The 18,573-nt window shown below is 40.8% G+C and overlaps 1 protein-coding gene across 6 annotated transcripts in view; it reads right to left on the reverse strand.

The window, feature by feature from the left end:
• The window catches only part of PTER (phosphotriesterase related), a 75,028-nt gene that overhangs the window by 21,788 nt on the left and 34,667 nt on the right, over nucleotides 1–18,573 (reverse strand). For all 6 annotated transcript variants that reach the window (XM_074404985.1, XM_074404981.1, XM_074404983.1 and 3 more), the window contains 2 exons: nucleotides 7,264–7,751; nucleotides 5,353–5,618 (listed from right to left, as the gene is read on the reverse strand). In XM_074404985.1, the coding sequence (XP_074261086.1) occupies nucleotides 5,353–5,618; nucleotides 7,264–7,695 (698 nt within the window). In that variant the 5' untranslated portion in view covers nucleotides 7,696–7,751. The remainder of the gene's footprint in view (nucleotides 1–5,352; nucleotides 5,619–7,263; nucleotides 7,752–18,573) is intronic.

An 18,573-nucleotide genomic window follows, 5' to 3' on the forward strand; every position in this document is an offset into this window, starting at 1 on the left:
ATATCACTAGGCAATAAAGAAAACATTTGCAATTTATATATTGTTTGATTTTATGAGCAGGGAAGTACTACTGTGGTAGAAGTAAAGGTTTATTTCACATTTTCCAATGAAAGCTTGTTTTGTTTGTGCCAAGCATAATTTTCTAACTTACATACATGTCTAACTGTAAATAGACGGAGACAGAAAGATTCTTCTTTAAGAATCATCTTGAGTCAGTTTCAAGCAGTATGGCAGACTAGATGTTCACAGAAAACCTTTCCAGCAGAGTACATGTAAAATACTACATTACATTGAAGAGAGGGGGAAAAAACACCCCTATTTTGAAATGGTTGGTTCAGCTAGTGGGAAAGTAAGACTTACTTGCTCGGGGCACAGAAACAAGAGAGCTGAGAACATAAGGAATAAGGTGAGACCTGGAGCTAGCATTTGCCTAAAAGGTTTTTTTCTTTTTTTTTTTGAGACAGAGTTTCGCTCTTGTTATCCAGGCTGGAGTACAATGGCGCGATCTCGGCTCACCGCAACCTCCGCCTCCTGGGTTCAGGCAATTCTCTTGCCTCAGCCTCCTGAGTAGCTGGGACTACAGGCACACACCACCATGCCCAGCTAATTTTTTGTATTTTTAGTAGACACGGGGTTTCACCATGTTGACCAGGATGGTCTCGATCTCTTGACCTCGTGATCCACCCGCCTCGGCCTCCCAAAGTGCTGGGATTACAGGCTTGAGCCACCGCGCCCGGCCTTGCCTAAAAGGTTTTAATGAACCGAATAAGACAGAGCTTGGGCTTGAACTGAGTGGGAGATCAGACTGGAGACAGATAAAGGGCTACTCCCTTCATATGGAAGGCAACACCCTTGAGGATGAAGTAGGTAAAAACTTGGCCCACAAACAGTTTTTGGAGATTACAGATGGTCCCTGACTAGTACACCTTAATGCTTTTTCAACTTTACAATGGCGTGAATGAATACACATTCAGTAGAAACCATACTTCATGTACCCAGAGAAACATTCTGTTTTCCACTTTCAGTGCAGTATTCAGTAAATTACATGAGATATTCAACATCTTAATATAAATAAAATAGGCTTTGCTCTGGATGATTCTGCGGAACTGTAGGCTAATGTAAGTGTTCTGAGCGTGTGTAAGCTAGTCTACGCTAAGCTGTGAAGTTAGTAGGTTAGGTGTATTAAATGCACTTTCAGCTTACAATATTTTCAAATGACAATGGGTTGATTGGAACATAACCCATCAGAAGTCAAGAGGTCTCTGTATACATACATGTATCTTTCTCTGTCATGTCTTCTAGTGAAAGGAAGGTTAAGTTGAGAAAAAGTCTGCCTTGAGAATCCATAGCCACAATCCTGCACTTGCTAAGCTGAGGGGTCAGAATTCATAGCACCTGTGTGAATCTAAGTCTCTTAAGTCTAAAATTTAGTTTAAACACTCACAGAAAGCTTTATGTGAGTCCATCTACATGAGCTACCTAGAGTAGTCAAATTCATAGAGACAGAAAGTAGAATGGTGGTTGCCACAGGCCATGGGGAGTGAATACACTCTACATTACTGAGCTGTACCTTTCAAAATGTTTAAAAGACGATAAATTTTTTTAAATGTTTTACCACAATTAAAAAGTTTAGTATAAAATATTCCAGGTAGCTACAATTAAAAAGTTTGGTATAAAATGTTCCAGGTAGGTTCACAACCTACCTGGAACATTTTATACCAAACTTTTTAATTGTAGTAAAACATTAAAAAAAAAAATTAACATGTTTTTAAGACATTTAATTTTAATTGTGAAAAAAATTAAAAAACTTTTTAAAAATGTTTCAGACATGCCTTTTCAGACATTATTTCTGCCTACCAGAAATAAAAAATAAATAACCAAAAAAAAAAAAAAAACCAGGGTTAAGGGGAAACCAACCTAACACTCATAATATCCAAGAAGTCTGATCTCATAATAAAAAATTTTACTCTAAAACATAAGGAAACAGCTTCATATCAATGACAGCCAGAAGAACTAGTAAACTATATCACAGTAAAAAAAAAGATAGTAGAAATTAGATTTACCAATTACGAGCTAAACACTGTGTGTTTAACATTTTTTAAAGATTGAATTGAACCATGTGGAAGAGAAAATCAATTATCAAAATTAACCAAGCAGATCTGAAAAGTAACCAACTAGAACTTAATAGGTAACAAAAAAACTATACAGTTCTTAATATTATCAACCAAATAGATTGGCTAAGTGACAGATTGATTCTGTTGGAAAGAGAAGTAGTAAACAGGAAGATCGAGCTGAAGAACTGACAGCTCAGTGATGCACATGGTGGAAACATGAAAGAGATATTAAGAGATACGGAGCACAGGTAAGAAAGTCCTGCATATATCCAATTGAAGTTTGTGATGCAGGTGATAAACAACATGTGAGTTAAACAATATTTAAAAAGAAATGGCTGAGGCTTTTCAGAAACAATGAAAGATACATCCTCACATTCAGGAATCCCAAGGAATGCCAAGCACATAATTAAAAGAAATTCATGACCAGGCACAGTGGCTCATGCCTATAGTCCCAGAACTTTATGGGGCCAAGACGAGTGACTTGCTTGAGGTCAGGAGTTTGAGACCACCAGCCTGAGCAACAGGCCAAGAACCTGTCTCTACAAAAAATACACAAAGTAGCCAGGTATGGAGGCACATGCCTGTAGTCCCAGCTTCTTGGGAGGCTGAGGTGGGAGGATCACTTGAGCTTGAGAGGCTGAGGCTACAGGGAGCCAAAATCATGCCACTGCACTCCAGCCTGGGCAACAGAGAGAGACCTTGTTTCAATATATTTAAATATATATATATATATATATATATATATATATATATACATATTTAAACTAGTAGAAATGCAGAATACTTGAACAATATGATAAACAATTATGTTCTCACAGACATATAGAACACTTATACTGTATAATAATTGCAGAACACAATGTTTTTAAGAACCTAAAAATGATGGGGTGACGGATGCAGCAAACCACCACCATGGCACGTGTATACCTATATAACAAACCTGCATGATCTGCACATGTACCCCAGAACTGAAAGTATAATAAATAAATAAAAAGAAAAAAAAGGAAAAAAGAAATAAATTTAAAAAAATAAAAAAATAAAAGCAAAAAAATTTTTAATAAAATTTAAAAGTATTAGTATTATACCTTTTTGAAGGTATGACATACTTAATGATGTTTAAAAGGATCATACTTACTGAATAAATGTGCTACATATATCCCATATCATCCAAGGCAACACTACAAAATACCTTGTTTTAAATTCAAATGAAGCTGTTCAAGATCTTAGAGCAAATGAGAATCATAATTTGAAGTTCTCACTGCGTCCAAAGAGTCTAGTTTTCACAGTCTGATGCACTTCCTCTATGACCAGTATACAGAAGCATGCCTCTATTTTATCAGTGCAACCAGAAGATTCCTGAAGTTAGCCAAGTATGGATCTTGATATCCACCCAGTGGCCAGGAGAATTGCCTTTATCCTATCATGCCTCAGTTTGCCCATTAATACTGACTTCTCAGGGCCGGGCGCGGTGGCTCAAGCCTGTAATCCCAGCACTTTGGGAGGCCGAGGCGGGTGGATCACAAGGTCAAGAGATCGAGACCAGCCTGGTCAACATGGTGAAACCCCGTCTCTACTAAAAATACAAAAAATTAGCTGGGCATGGTGGCGCGTGCCTGTAATCCCAGCTACTCAGGAGGCTGAGGCAGGAGAATTGCCTGAACCCAGGAGGCGGAGGTTGCGGTGAGCCGAGATCGCGCCATTGCACTCTAGCCTGGGTAACAAGAGTGAAACTCCGTCTCAAAAAAAAAAAAAAAAAAAAATACTGACTTCTCTGTTCTGCTATAACCACAACTTGTTTATATTTCCTGCACATAATTTTACAATATTTTATTCAGTAGAAGAATTTTTTTTTTCTTGAGATACAGTCTTGCTGCATTGCCTAGGTTGGAGTGGTGAGATCATAGTTCACTGCAGCCTGATAAGAAGAGGCATTTTATCAATACATTCTGTAGGACTGTTAGTTTATTAAATAGCAATGTGTCTGGTCTAATAATCAGGATTTATCAGTATGTTAATATGGCTTTACTCCAATAGGCAAGATAGGAGTAACTAATATATTGGTAGTCTCACTGGTGCTGTATTAATTCTCTAATAAATTCAATTTAAGGCTAACGAGTAGCCTTAGCAACACTGTTAGACTTAACAGTGTATTAATTATTCATAAAATTAACAGCAGCTGGCATTTTTTCATTTAGTCATTTGTTTTACTGGCCCCTCTGCATCTAAAATAATATGTAGGGATTGAATGGTGAACCCCAACAAGATATGCCCATATCCTAACTCTGGAAACCTCTGAAAGTGACATTGTTTGGGGAAATGGTCTTTGTAGACATAATTAAGTCAAGGATCTGAAATGAGACCATTCTGGATGATCTGGGAGGTCCATAAATCCAATGGCAACTGTTGTTGTAAGAAACAGAGAAGAAGACACAGACAGAGAAGAAAAGGCTATATGAAGGCAGAAGCAAAAACTGTAGTTACGCAGCCAGAGGCCACGGAACAACCGGATCTCAGACTAGGGAAGAAGGAAGGAAACATTCTCCCTACAGTGTGCAGAGGAAGCGGGGCCCTGACAATGCTTGGTTTCAGACTTCTGGCCTCCAGAACTCTAATACACTAAATTTCTGTTGTTTTGGGGCACCTGGTTTGTTATAATTTGTGACAACAGCCATAGGAAACTAATACATGATACCACCTAACAAATACTCTACTTCTTACTATTCTTTTCTATAATTGCATTTTCCAAAATTCAGATGATTCAAACCACAAATGACACAAATGTGAACTTTCATATTTGTGGTTTGCTTCTCTGGGTGAAACCATTGACTTTCCCTCCCTCTCTATTTGTGCTAACTTTATTATTCCAACTACTGGTAAACATTGAGCAGGGGAATTGGCAGCTACTTTGATATCATCCCATGAGACAAAGAAATGAAGTCGACAGTGACACCTCTTATGATGAGTTATACAGGATTAAGCTAATGAAAGGAAATGACTTATGCAAAATACCTTATTTGAAATACCTAGGATACTAACTGACATGGAGGAGGGACACAAAAATGCCAGCAATGACCTTTATTAATGTCAGCTGTAAAACTTTTAAAATACTATCTTCCATGTAGTTAGTGGTTCTCTCTACGCGATTAGTATTGCACTGACTTGATTACTATAGATTCTTCATGTGATCATGCATTAATTATATGGCAGCTTGCATCTATTTGTAAGAGAGCCTGTTTACCTGTCCAGGTGTGACATGACTGTTTTGGAGATGTCTGCACCTGCTTCTTGCAATATTCGGATAATCTGAAATGGTGCCTTGGAGTGCCGTCCAGGATGCACAGTAACAGGGCAACCAAGCTGAGCCTGGGCATGAGCGGCTGCCTGGAGAACCTTTCTTTCACTCTCAGTCAAAGGCCAGGAGCAACCAATTTCTCCAATAACACCACACTTGATACTGGTTCCATCCGCTCCATGAAGAATTTCATTCATAAGGACATCGGTAAGCTGAGGAAGGGTGAGAAGGAATATATATATATATATATATATATATTTTATTGTATTTTAGGTTTTGGGGTACACGTGAAGAACATGCACGATTGTTGCATAGGTACACACGTGGCAGTGTGATTTGCTGCCGAGAAGGAATATATTTTAAAGATTGTGAAATGTATCCAAATAGATCCACTACAGTATGTGAATGAATTTATTTCTTCAGTCCTTCATTCTTTTAAAAATGTATTCAATATTTATCAATTAATATTGGCCAATGAAAAAGGCATTGTGCTAGCCAAATCGCAAATCAACAAGTTACACTAAATCCAAGATTAGACAATAAGTGTTTATTTAATGAGAAATTGATAGCTTTAGGAAGCTGGAGTTGGAGAAAGTGGCTTAATGACAGTGCATTCAGAGTGAAGGGAAAAAAATCTATAATTTAACCTGGGGAGCAGCATCTAGAATATAGAAAAACTGCCAATGAATTGAATCTGTGTCTCCTGTATCAAGTAATTCTTTTTCTTTCTTTCTTTTTTTTTTAAAGAAGCAGGGGTCTCACCATGTTACTCAGGCTGGACTTGAACTCCTGAGATCAGACAATCCTCCCATCTCAGGCTCCCAAGTAGCTAGGACTACAGGCTTGCGCCACCGCACAAGGCTTCCAGTAATGCTTTAATTCTCTCCTATTTATTCAGTTTTTTACCGAAGACAGCATAGAAAATTTACGGCACACGGTACCACTATTACACTTTTTGGTTCCTGTGTATAGTCATTGCTCAGAGGGGTTGGAAAAGTCTATAATGCTCATCATCAGCATAGTCTTTAATTACCATAAATCTATTTGCAAAAATAAGGCCCTGGTTGGAAAACAAAACAGACAAAATTTTGAAACACAAAATATTCTACAGAGTAAGTGATCTTCTGCAAAGACTGAGCTGACACCCCATGCCTGTTACATAGGCAATGGAAGATACATATGAATATATACATATATGCATAAACAGGTATAAACAGATACATATGTGTTTAGAAACAGAACATACACAGGTACAAAAATGTTTTGCCGCTTATTCCTTTTGTCCCTAAACAATTTACTTCCTTCTGCCCATTCTTGTTTGAGACCATATTATGAAAACACACAGGAGAACGAATTTTCTTCCACCTCTCGTGTTTTGTAAAAGGAGAGTGAAACACATTCACAAGCGTGCCAAGTCTCTGCCTGCCAAGTTTCACCCTACAGCGGATCTTCATTGCTGGTTATTATAAAATCCAGGGGGACAAAAATTGAGGTTGCATGCCTGAAGATGGAAAAGTGAGGTCTACACACCGACCGTGGCGCCAATACTGAGGACAGATACGATATACACCATCTATTACCACGTTGGATTTTTCAATGACCAGTGCATTAAGATCTCTTTCCTTGACCCTTTATTTATTAATATTATTATTTTCTTTACCACAAGGCTTGCTTGCAAAACTGGCACTTTCTTTGTGAAATACAATGTTACTAATTTGGGTCCCAACTGACATATGTCTTTGCTAACTAGCGCATTTCTATAGTATGCCCAGCTACCTCCAGGCCCAGGGCATTTTTCAAGGTTCTGGCTGTTTTGAATTTATGAACAGATATTGTCAAAGAACTTAGGCTTTTTACCTGCTCCACTGACATGGCTCTGGTCTCTGAGGAGTGAGTTGCATCCACGTAAAACCCAGCTCCGGATATGATATGCACGCCAGTCTCTTCTGCAAGCATCTTCAATGTCTGCACGTCTCGGCTAATCCCAGTGGTTGTATTTTCCACCAGAGCCCCTCCACCATTAGCTTTAAAATACAACAGCTCTTCCTTTACGGCTTCTGTCTCCTGATTCAACTGAAGGTTTTCTTTATGGGAATAAGAGTTTTTCTGAATCCAATATAAATTTTTCATCATGATAGGTTCTTTGGAAATAGCTTCCTGGCACGGAGGAGGTGGACAGTAACAGCAGTCAAAGGTCATGGTCAAGTGTTCATGGGTCAGGGTGCGGCCCAGTTTGCTCGGCTCGACAAGGCCCAAAACAGTTTGGACTTTTCCACTTAAGGAAGACATTTCTGACGGTATCACCAAGAGAAGTTCTAAAAAGAGGATTCTTTTTTTTTTTTTTCCTAAAAACAAACCAACAACTACAATCAGAAAATTTTACACACACATAAGCTCTTGTCCTTAAAGGGTACGAAGCTGTGAATATACACCCATGTAAGAAGGCAAATCAATAAAACTAGAGAGACGATCTCACTTATGATCCCACTGAAGTCAGAGTCTACCTCCACTGCAGATCTAAGTGACATGAATAGTGTTAATTGCCTCCCACCACTTCCATTGGGAGTCTTCTTCCTGAGTGAGTATTAACCTTATCTACTGGACAATTCCTTTGATATTCAGTTCGCATTTTTCTTTAACTTAATTGTATCTCTTAGTCATAGCTATGTATTCTTGAATAAATCAACAATAATGATAATTTAAAATTTCATTTGTCGCTTTTCAGCTAAATTAAATATCCCGAAGCAATGGCTCTTTCCTTTTTGTTTTTTTTCTGTTGCCCAAGTGGAATGCAGTGGTGCAATCTCGGCTCACTGCAACCTCTGCCTCCTGGGTTCAAGTGATTCTCCTGCCTCAGCCTCATGAGTAGCTGGGACTACAGGCATAAGCCACCACACCTGGCTAATTTTTCTATTTTTAGTAGAGATGGGGTTTTCCCATGTTGACCAGGCTGATTTTGAACTCCTGACCTCAGGTGATCCTCCCAAAGTGCTGGGATTACAGGTGTGTGAGCCACTGTGCCTGGCTGCAACTGATCTTTCCATTATTCATTCACTACCCAAGCAAACAAAATTCGGTTGAAGGCCCATTATGTGCCAGAAATCAGAGCCATAAAGAAGCAAAAGACAAGATCTGTGACCCATGTGACTGCATAGAATAGGCCGCCCAAAACAACAGGGGAGCACTCTTAGGTTGAATAATGAAATAACAAAAACAAATGAACCCCTTCACTTTGAATGCTTGATTGTCCCGAGCACAAAGAAATGCACTTCAAAAATACTGAAAAGCAAAGATTCTTAGTCATAATGAAAGTGACTGTGATTTACTGAAACTGAAATCAGCTGTCTCTGAAAAGACCAAAGCCCTCTCTGTCCTCGATTTGCTCTCATTTGTAGCACAAATTAAGTGTTCACCAATGTCTATCAGTGACAGCAAGAACCCCCATTCCAGTGCTTTCCTTTAAAAGTACATTTCTTTTTAAAAAATTTGTTTCAATTAAAAATTAAAAATAAAATGACTGGATGCAGTGGCTCCTGCCTATACACTCCGAGCACTTTGGGAGGCTGAGGTGGGAGGATCATATAAGGCCAGGAGTTTGAGACCAGCCTGAGTAACATAGTGAGACCCCATCTCTACTATTTTTAAAAATTAAAAAAAACAAATTCGAGGCTCGGTGCGGTGGCTCACGCCTGTAATCCCAGCACTTTCGGAGGCTGAGGCAGGCAGATCACCTGAGGTCAGGAGTTTAAGACCAGCCTGGCCAACATGGTGAAATTCCGTCTCTACTAAAAATGCAAAAATTAGTCAGGTGTGGTGGTGCATGCTTGTAATCCCAGCTACTTGGGAGGCTGAGGCAGGAGAATCGCTTGAACCTGGGAGGTGGAGGTTGCACTGAGCTGAGATAACGCCACTGTAATCCAGCCTGGGCAAAAGAGTAAGACTCTGTCACAAAAATTAAAGTACATTTCCTAAATGAAGGCTTTAAAACAAATGAGAGCTACTGAAAGTAGCGAGGAAAAACCTCAGCATTGCCAAGAGCAAAACCAGGACTTAATCCCACGCTCTGGGAACTGAGGAAAAGGGGCATCATGTCTTTCCAAGCTCTCAAACTGTTCCTTCAAACGACATTCTGAAGTCACTATTTCTCCCCACATCCCTTTGAAGGCCTTCTTTGACTTCCATTTTTCTCATCTGTAAGTTAAAATAACAAAGCACATTTCATAGACTATCATAAAAATAAATTAGATACCATAGGTAAAAATACCTGTAGATGGACAGGTTTGGCGCACAGCCCATATTCAACAAATAGTAGCTTTGTTATGTGAACTCTAGGAACCACTCATGTATTTCCTAGGCTATTTCTTTTCAGAGGAAGTGGGTGATGAGAGGGGAGGGACTTGGCAGAACAAGGGGAAAAGCTGTGATGGGTATAGTATACATGTAAGATAAGGTGAAAACAATGTCACAGGTCAGAGGGTGACAGAATTATAAGTTAATTTATAGCCAGCCATTGCAATTACCTGGAACTCAGGTGTTTGCGATGTACTGGCTCTAAGGCATAAATGATGGATTTAGACTTTTGGACAGAACAGAGGACTTGTGGCTAGCATGGCCACTGATTTTGTTTGATAGTGTCCTTCTGCAAGCCAAGCTTCTATCAGCTAGGCAGTTCCAATGGTGGCTATGAGAAAAAACAGGCAGTATCCGCTCAGGGAATCACCATACAGCTGCCAGGTGCTACATGGGGCAATATGTTTCATTGATGATGGCTAAGAATTTACTCTTCAGTATCTTATTCCTTGCTACTAAGAGCAAGGAATATGTAGTTCACGCCTTCTGTTGATGAAATCACAGTACCATTAATAATAGATGCAATCTTCCATATGAGTTAATTTGCCATTTCTTTCCTTCTGTCTGATGATCTTACAGACGTGTTCCAGAGAGTCACAGAGGGGCAGAAACTCAGCTAAACTGATAAAATGCTATCACTTTTGCTTGAAAAGTACCAAACTGCGTATTTAATTGATATATATTTGAAAGAGCAATGTTGGTACGTTTCAAGCTCACAAGCTGTGAGTCTTTCTGAAAAAAAAAAAAAAAATCACTTGAGAAATGTCATCCCTTCTGGGAAATACCTCTACCGCTCTCAGGCAGAACTGGCTGGCACTTTCTATGATCACACACACTGTAACCTCTACTCAAAGGATAAGAAACGATTAAAGAACAAACTGTAGCCAATATTTGCTCTAAGGTGGAACACGTCTCTGAGTGGGGTGGAGAGTGTATTAGAATACATGCTTCCTGCGCAGTGAAGGAGCGCTTTTAGGTCTGCATCCAGCCTGGGGGTTGCTCTCTTCTCCACATACAGGAAAGGGGCTATTCACAGAGAAGAGAGTTCACAGAACAAGGAGGAAGGTAAGGAATGATGACAGCTGCCATACGCAATGGTGCAAACAGGAGTGGCTACCAAGAAACAAAGCAGGCTTCTGGTATGTTCCAGAATATGCCCGAGAAGCTTCAGCATTGCATACAGGTACCTGCACAGAAGCTAGTGAAAAAGGGAGTAGCTAGAGCTTATTATAAACACGCCGGTCAAAAGTTCTGTTGCACATCAATCTGAGAGACGGAGGACAGACTGCAATTGCTATTACAACCTAGCCGAGGGAAACAACCTTTCTAATTCTGATGGATCTAGAATCGCAAAAGAACAGAGACTTAAATGACAAAAAATAAAAGGGACAAAAGAAGAGAATCAGAGGACAGTCCTCTGGCACAGCTGAAAGCCAGAGACGATAAAAAGGATTTGTCTTATTTCAAATATTTAAACTATGCATATTTTTAAAAAATATATGCATAAATCAACTTCTATACAATATTTAGGAAATTTATCTAATTGTTGAAGATTTGGTGTGCAGGAGGGTAGTTTGGGAGCAATTTTAGTTTAGTTTCACTGACAGTTCCTCACAGCTCTTTCACCCTGGCCATTGTAATTAAGTTGATTCCGTCTACCCAGATTAAATATATTTTTCAGGTATATTTTGAATTTTAGAGGGCAGGACTTTCCAGAACTCTACTTTACCTGTGAATGAGGAGAGCTTCTCTTAATTGCGATACATTGTCCTTATGTCATAAACACAGGCTCTTCTCCCACCCCTGACTCTGCTACACCCAGCCCTCGACCTGGATGAAGGTACTCATCTAACAAGTTTAAATGCAATGGTCAAATTAGGTCAGGCACGGTGACTCGCACCTGTAACACCTGTAATCCCAGCATTGTGGTAGGTTGAGGCAGGTGGATCACTTGAGGCCAGAAGTTCAAGACCAGCCTGGCCAGCATGGTGAAACCCCATCTCTATAAAAAAATACAAAAATTAGCTGGATGTCGTGGCATGCGCCTATCATGGGCCTATCATCACAGCTACTTGGGAGGCTGAGGCAGGAGAATTGCCTGAACCTGGGAGGTGGAGGTTGCAGTGAGCCAAGATTGAGCTACTGCACTCTAAGCTGGACAACAAAGCGAGATTCCATCTCAAAAAAACAAACAAACAAACAAAAAAACCCGCAAGGGTCAAATTAGAAAATTGATTTTTGGTGGATCAGTTTTCAATTGACTTTCTCAACTCCTTCCTCAAGCATGAAAGGTCTAATTCTTAGCACACACTGCTTATGTCATTTTACTCATAGTATTAGATTTGTGCAAATGTAATCACGGTCTTTGCCATTGAAAATAATGGTCAAAACTGCAAGTACTTTTGCACCAACCTAATAGTTTTGTGGCTCTGAACAAACCCTAACTGACAAAAAACGGGAAGGCATCTCAGGGTTTGATGCAGATGATATGAAGTGAAGAGCCTGGCAGTTGTGTGACAAACGGATGAAGGGAGGGGCCCGTTGTACCTGCAGGGGACCCCATAGGATGTCGCTATTACCCAGAAAAAACCAGGTAGTGTCTTGTTTGAGATGACACCAGTGGAGATGGCAAGGAAGCAGAAGCAGGAAGAGGCAGAGCAGATGGAACTTTCTAACTGGACTTGCTGGCACTATAAAAGTCTCCTCCAAATAAATGGACTTCTAAGAAAAAAGTGCTGTCTGGCCCAAATATATCAGCACGTCTATTTTTTGATGTGTTACATCACAGATTGCGGCTGCACTCTAGAAACACTGCATTTAACACCGACATTTGATTTGCGACAAAAATATTTTTAAAATGCATCTCTTTTTTTCAAGTGTGTTTGAACACTTCCATGGTGCATACAGGTTCAGACCTGCGATGTGTTTTCTTTAAAGTGGCCTGGGCCTGGACACCGATCAGCAACGACACCAGGAGCCCCTCCTTGGACACAGGCACCACCACCACACTTCTGCTTTCTCAGATATTTATGGCGTAATGGCCCTACTGCACGTGGATGTATAACTTTTAATATTGAACACTGTCAAAAGAATCAATAGCCATGCCTGAATGAAGAGAAAGAAATCCCACCACTTCAGGATGCAGAGCAATAGTGGGAACCAACAAGTTCTTTCAACTGTGACATAAATAAAGCGAAACTGCTCAGAGATACAAATGAGCAGCTTGCATTCAGAGGAAAATGTTGGGTTTCATTCCCAGGCTTTTTTTTTTTTTTTTTTTTTTTTCCAAATTTACAAAGAATGTAAGAAGAAAACCTGGGGATGTGTGTAAATTCTAAACGATTATGAGGACTCTCACAGTGATGTACCCAGGAGGTGACTGCGCTGGAAAAGGCCTTCGCTGACAGGTCAGCCTGGGATAGGTCCCCTCCTCTGGGTCTGCTCAGGCTTTCGCCATCCTGCACACCTTGATGCGAGCAGTTCATCTTCAACTGGTAAGTCAATCCATTGAAGCCATTCAAAAAGCCAGAAAACACATGAGGTTGCCTGAATGGAAAAAATCAGCTTGTGGCTTCATTACCTCTTCAGTTTAACATGGGCCATCGTCAATCCTCAGTCAGCAGGGTTGAGCAGATGGCCTTTGTGTAGACTGTGGTCTACAAACTTGTAACTAGGACCACTGACTCCCCAGATTTCTCTGTTTAGTGGCCAACTAAACAGTATATACATACACTTTAAAAGGGGGCCAGGCGCGGAGGCTCACGCCTATCATCCCAGCACTTTGGAAGGCCGAGGGGGCAGATCACCTGAGGTCAGGAGTTCCGAGACCAGCCTGGCCTATGTGGTAAAACTCCATCTCTACTAAAAACACAAAAATTAGATAGCTGTGGTGGTGGGCATCTGTAATCCCAGCTATTTGGGAGGCTGAGGCAGGAGAATTGCTGGAACCCAGGAGGCAGAGGTTGCAGTGAGCCAAGATCACACCATTCCACTCTAGCCTGGGCAACAAGACCAAAACTCTGTCTCCCCTCTCCCCGCAGAAAAAGAAAGGAAAGGAGAAGGGATAGGGAGGGGAAGATAACTGTATTTCGGCACAGATCAAAATGCAACATTACTCACTACAGTAACATACCAGAGTTAGGACAAGTGCAATATTATTGTCAAGACACTGTCTGAATAACTGACCTTTAAATTTTACTTAATTTGAAAAACTGAGATCTCATCTCTGCCCTTTTCATTCTCAGAAGGTTCCACACTCAATGCCTTGAGAATGTTTGACGTAAAATTTTTGATTTTGGTAGCCACACTTATTCCTGCAAGTGAAACATATGCCGAGTTTCTGGAATACAACAGTTATCACTTCCTTTTCTTCATAAAGAACTCTCCACATTGAAGTCTGTCCTCAGCTTTTCTAGAGGGAGTTTTCTGTTCCGTGGATTCCCAGCCATAGGTTGCTATTTCCCTCCCAGAAATAGCAATACTTTGAGCCGGGTGCACAACTGGTCCTTAGCTGCATTTGACCAGTAAAGAGCTTAAAAGCTGTATTACTTTTAAGTCCTTGTGAACCACAGACAAATGTTTTAAACATGGAAAATATCTACATTCCTCTCACAGTTTCATCCAGAAGGCTATTCTTGAGGTGGCATGGTCTAGTTGGTAAAACGGTGGGTTCAGAGTCCAGAATGCATGGCTCTTCGCTCGATAGTTGTGTGGGTTTGGGCAACTAAGTTATCCAGTCCACACCTGCTTTTCCCATCTGTGAAATGAAGGGGTTGGAGCAGATAACTTCCAGATGGCATCCATGCATCTGTGACTCCTTCAACTTGAAATGGATATTACTGACCACCTATAGATCATTTACTAACAATGAAAGCTACACTTTAAGAATAGATTTTTCAATGTATATTTTAGGCTGGGTGTGGTAGCTCATGCCTGTAATCCCAGCACGGTGGGAGGCCGAGGTGGGTAGATCATTTGAGGTCAGGAGTTTGAGACTAGCCTGGCCAACATGGTGAAACCCTGTCTCTAATTAAAAATAAATAAATAAAATGCGTATTTTATATGCATGTGCAGACAAACATGAGAGAGACAGAAAGAGAAAGACAGAACAAATTTCCATTTCATGTCCTTCAAAGTTTAAAAGAATTTCAGACCTGGCATGGTGGCACATGCCTGTAATCCCAGCACTCTGGGAGGCCAAGGCAGGCGGATTGCTTGCACTTAGGAGTTGATACCAGCCTGCACAACATGGCAAGACCATCTCTAATAAAAATACAAAAATTAGCAGGCATGGTGGTGTGTGCCTATAGTACCAGCTACTTGAGAGGCTGAGGTGGGAGGATTGCTTGAACCTAAATGGTAGAGGCTGCAGTGAGCCAAAATCGCACCACTGGAGTGTAGACTCCAATCGGGGTGACAGAGTGAGACCCTATCTCAAAAAAAAAAAAAAAAAAAAGAAAGAAAGAGAGAAAGAGAATTCTAGGACAGATGGGTGGTTTGAAAGAACCCCAAAGCCAGGAACAGCAGCTCATTCCTGTAATCCCAGGACTTTGAGAGGCTGAGGTGGGACAATTGCTTGAGTCTAGGAGTTTGAGACCAGCCTGGGCAACATAGTAACACCTTGCCTCTATAAAAATTAGCTGGGCGTGATGGGGCACTCCTGTGGTCCCAGCTACTCTGGAGGCTGAGGAGGGAGGATCACTTGAGCCTGCGAGGTTGAGGCTGAGGCTGCTGTGAGCCTTGATTGCACCACTGCACTCCAAAGTAAGACCTTGTCTTAAAAAAAAAAAAATAGGAAGAACCCAAAACTTGGAGTCTTGCCTCCAGTGTTTTCTCTGGCGGTGTGACTGTGGAACATTTAAAAACTTCTCACGACTTAGTTTCCTTACTTGAAAATTGGAATATTTGCCTGATTGACCACATAAGATTTGACATAAAAAGCAAGCAAAACAATACCAAAAAGCAACCAAAACAGTACCTAAAAGCACTACTTAAATAATAAAGTACCAGGCCAGACACGGTGACTCATGTCTGTAATCCCAGCATTTTTGGAGGCTGAGGCGGGCAGATCATGAGGTCAGGAGTTTGAGACCAGCCTGACCAACATGGTGAAACTCCATCTCTACTAAAAATACAAAAATTAGCCAGGTGTGGTGGTGCCGCCTGTAATCCCAGCTCTGTGAGAAGCTGAGACAGGAAAATTGTTTGAACCCAGGAGGCAGAGGTTGCAGTGAGCCAAGGCCACGCCATTGCACTCCAGCCTGGGTGACAGAGCAAGACTCTGTCTCAATAATAACAATAATAATAAAGTACCATAGAAATGTCCAGAATTATGATTACTGTACATTAAACTTTGCATTATTTTCCAAATATCTGCTGAGTATTCTTGGACAAATCAACCTGAGCTTCTTCTTTCAGAAAATAAGCAAGAAGGGGGCTGAAGCATATGAAACACACTGAAGCTGTAATCTGCTTATCCTGTAAATGAATTTCTTCACTTGAGGCCCGTGATTATTAAAGGTAGATTGACAGCTGCAACTGACATCACAACTCATTAGGGTTTTGGAAATGATGTACCAAAGTGACTAGAGCTGCAGTAGGTCCTCATTATCCAAGGATAACCAGTACTGGAAATGAATTTTTCAAGGAATGTGCTTCCTACTGTGGTTAGTCTCCATCATGACCCTCAGTGCTTTCCAATATTCAAATCCTTGTGTAGACCCTTCCACTCTGTACCTGAGCTGACCTGTGATATGGGTCCCAAACCGTGATGCCATGCCTGTTTGGGACTCATATCATTGGAAGCAGCTTTTGCTTTTACGCTTTGGGAAATCTTGAGTTGCAATGTAAGAAGTCTGGCTTCCTTCCTACATGGAGAAGAAGAGGCCCTGAGATCATATGGAGAGAGAGAGAGAGGCCCCAGCCATTCCAGGGTCCCCATTCATCTAAGCCTTGCGGCTGTCCCTGTGAAGAGATCAGAGAAGTGAGTTATCTGGGACATTCTAGTCCAGCCAAGATCCCAAATGACTTCAGGCCGAGCTGAATGCAACTGGCAGAGTCTGATCAACCCACAGAATGATTAGAGACAATCAAATGCTGGTTGTTTGTAACCTCTGGCTTAGGGATGGTGCTATAGACTAAATGTGTGTCCCCCTCCAAAATTCATATGGTGAAATCCTAATCCCCAGTAACAGTATTAGCAGGTGGGGCCATTGAGAGGTGATGAGCTCATGAGGGTAGAGCCTTCATAAATGGAATTAGTCCCTCTATAAAAGAGATCCCAAAGAGCTCCCTTCTTCCTTCCACCATGTGAAAACACAGCAAGGTGGCCATCTGCAAACCAGGACACAAGCCCTCACCAGACACCAAATCTGCCAGCGCTTTGATCTTAGACTTCTCAGCCTCCAGGATGAGAAATGAATTTGTTTTTTATCGGTCACCCAGTCTATGACATTCTGTTAGAGCAGCCCGCACAGGTAGGTGGTTTGTTACACAGCAATAGACAATCAAAATATAGAGACCAACACGGAATAATATGTCATTTTTAAATGACCAAAAAGAAAAATCAAAATAAGTCATCATTATAAATAAGTCCTAATGGTTAAAACAAAGAATTAGCTGAGTGTTAGATTTGCGGGGAGGGAAGATCACCTCTCAGATAAAACTATGTAAGACGACACTGTTTACTTGACTTTTGTACTTTTGTGATGAAAAGGTTTTGCAAAAATATTTGTGAAGGCTTCATGATTTCTTACCAAGTTCCTCTATTAACTAGTAGTTATGCAACTTAGTCTCTTCGGAAGCACTTGTCTTGATAACACTCCTACCAATTTCTCCTCTTGGGTTGTTAAGGCTCTAACTCTGCCATATCTTCATCTGGCTTTGGAAGCATTTGGGCATTTCTCCAATATTGCTTTCAGCAGCTTCATGAGAAACTGCATCTTTAAGGTTTTCAGTTTTAGTTTGCAATCTCTTTGCATCATATTACTTGATATTTACGAGCATTTACAGCATTCGGCCAGAGATGAAGAAAAAGATACGATACAGGGCGGGGACAGAAACTGATATTAAGGACACAGGAATGCTTTACGGGAGAAGTCATTTTTAATGGTAAGTTCATTTGTGCATAGATTCGGTTTATCTAAAAAACTTACTAATGAGAGTGTGGTGGAAAGGAGGACTCATATTGAATACATCATGAGATTCCACAGTATATCCCATCACAGCATAGATTTGTCTTCCTTTGACTTCATTAGGGGCTTCGTCAGGTTAGAGGCAGGGTGGGTAGAGGTCTCCTTTATCCCCAATAGCTATATAGTATCTAGTGTTTAGTTTGTATCAGTAAGACTCAACTGAACTGAATAGAGAGAAGAAAAGTATAATAACCAGTTTAAACCTTAATGAAAGAATGAAAGAGTCAAATGGTTTATCCCGAAGAGAGTAAAGTACAATGTGCTCGGCTAGGCGCAGCAGCTCATGCCTGTAATCCCAGCACTTTGGGAGGCCAAGGCAGGTGGATCATGAGGTCAGGAGTTCAAGATCAGCCTGGCCAATATGGTGAAACCCCATGTCTACAAAAAATACAAAAATTTGCTGGGTGGCACGTGCCTGTCTTCCCAGCTACATGGGAGGCTGAGGCAGGAGAATCGCTTGAACCCAGGAGGTGGATGTTACAGTGAGCCAAGATCGCGCCTCTGCACTCTAGCCTGGTGATGGAGCGAGTCTCCCTCTCAAAAAAAAAAAAAAAAAAAAAAAGAAAAAAAAGAAAAGAAAAGTACAATGTGCTCTAACTCTAAAATTCTAACAAAGTTTTTGTTG

The sequence above is a fragment of the Saimiri boliviensis genome, chromosome 8, assembly GCF_048565385.1.
Source record: "Saimiri boliviensis isolate mSaiBol1 chromosome 8, mSaiBol1.pri, whole genome shotgun sequence".
In the NCBI taxonomy this organism is placed as follows: domain Eukaryota; kingdom Metazoa; phylum Chordata; class Mammalia; order Primates; family Cebidae; genus Saimiri; species Saimiri boliviensis.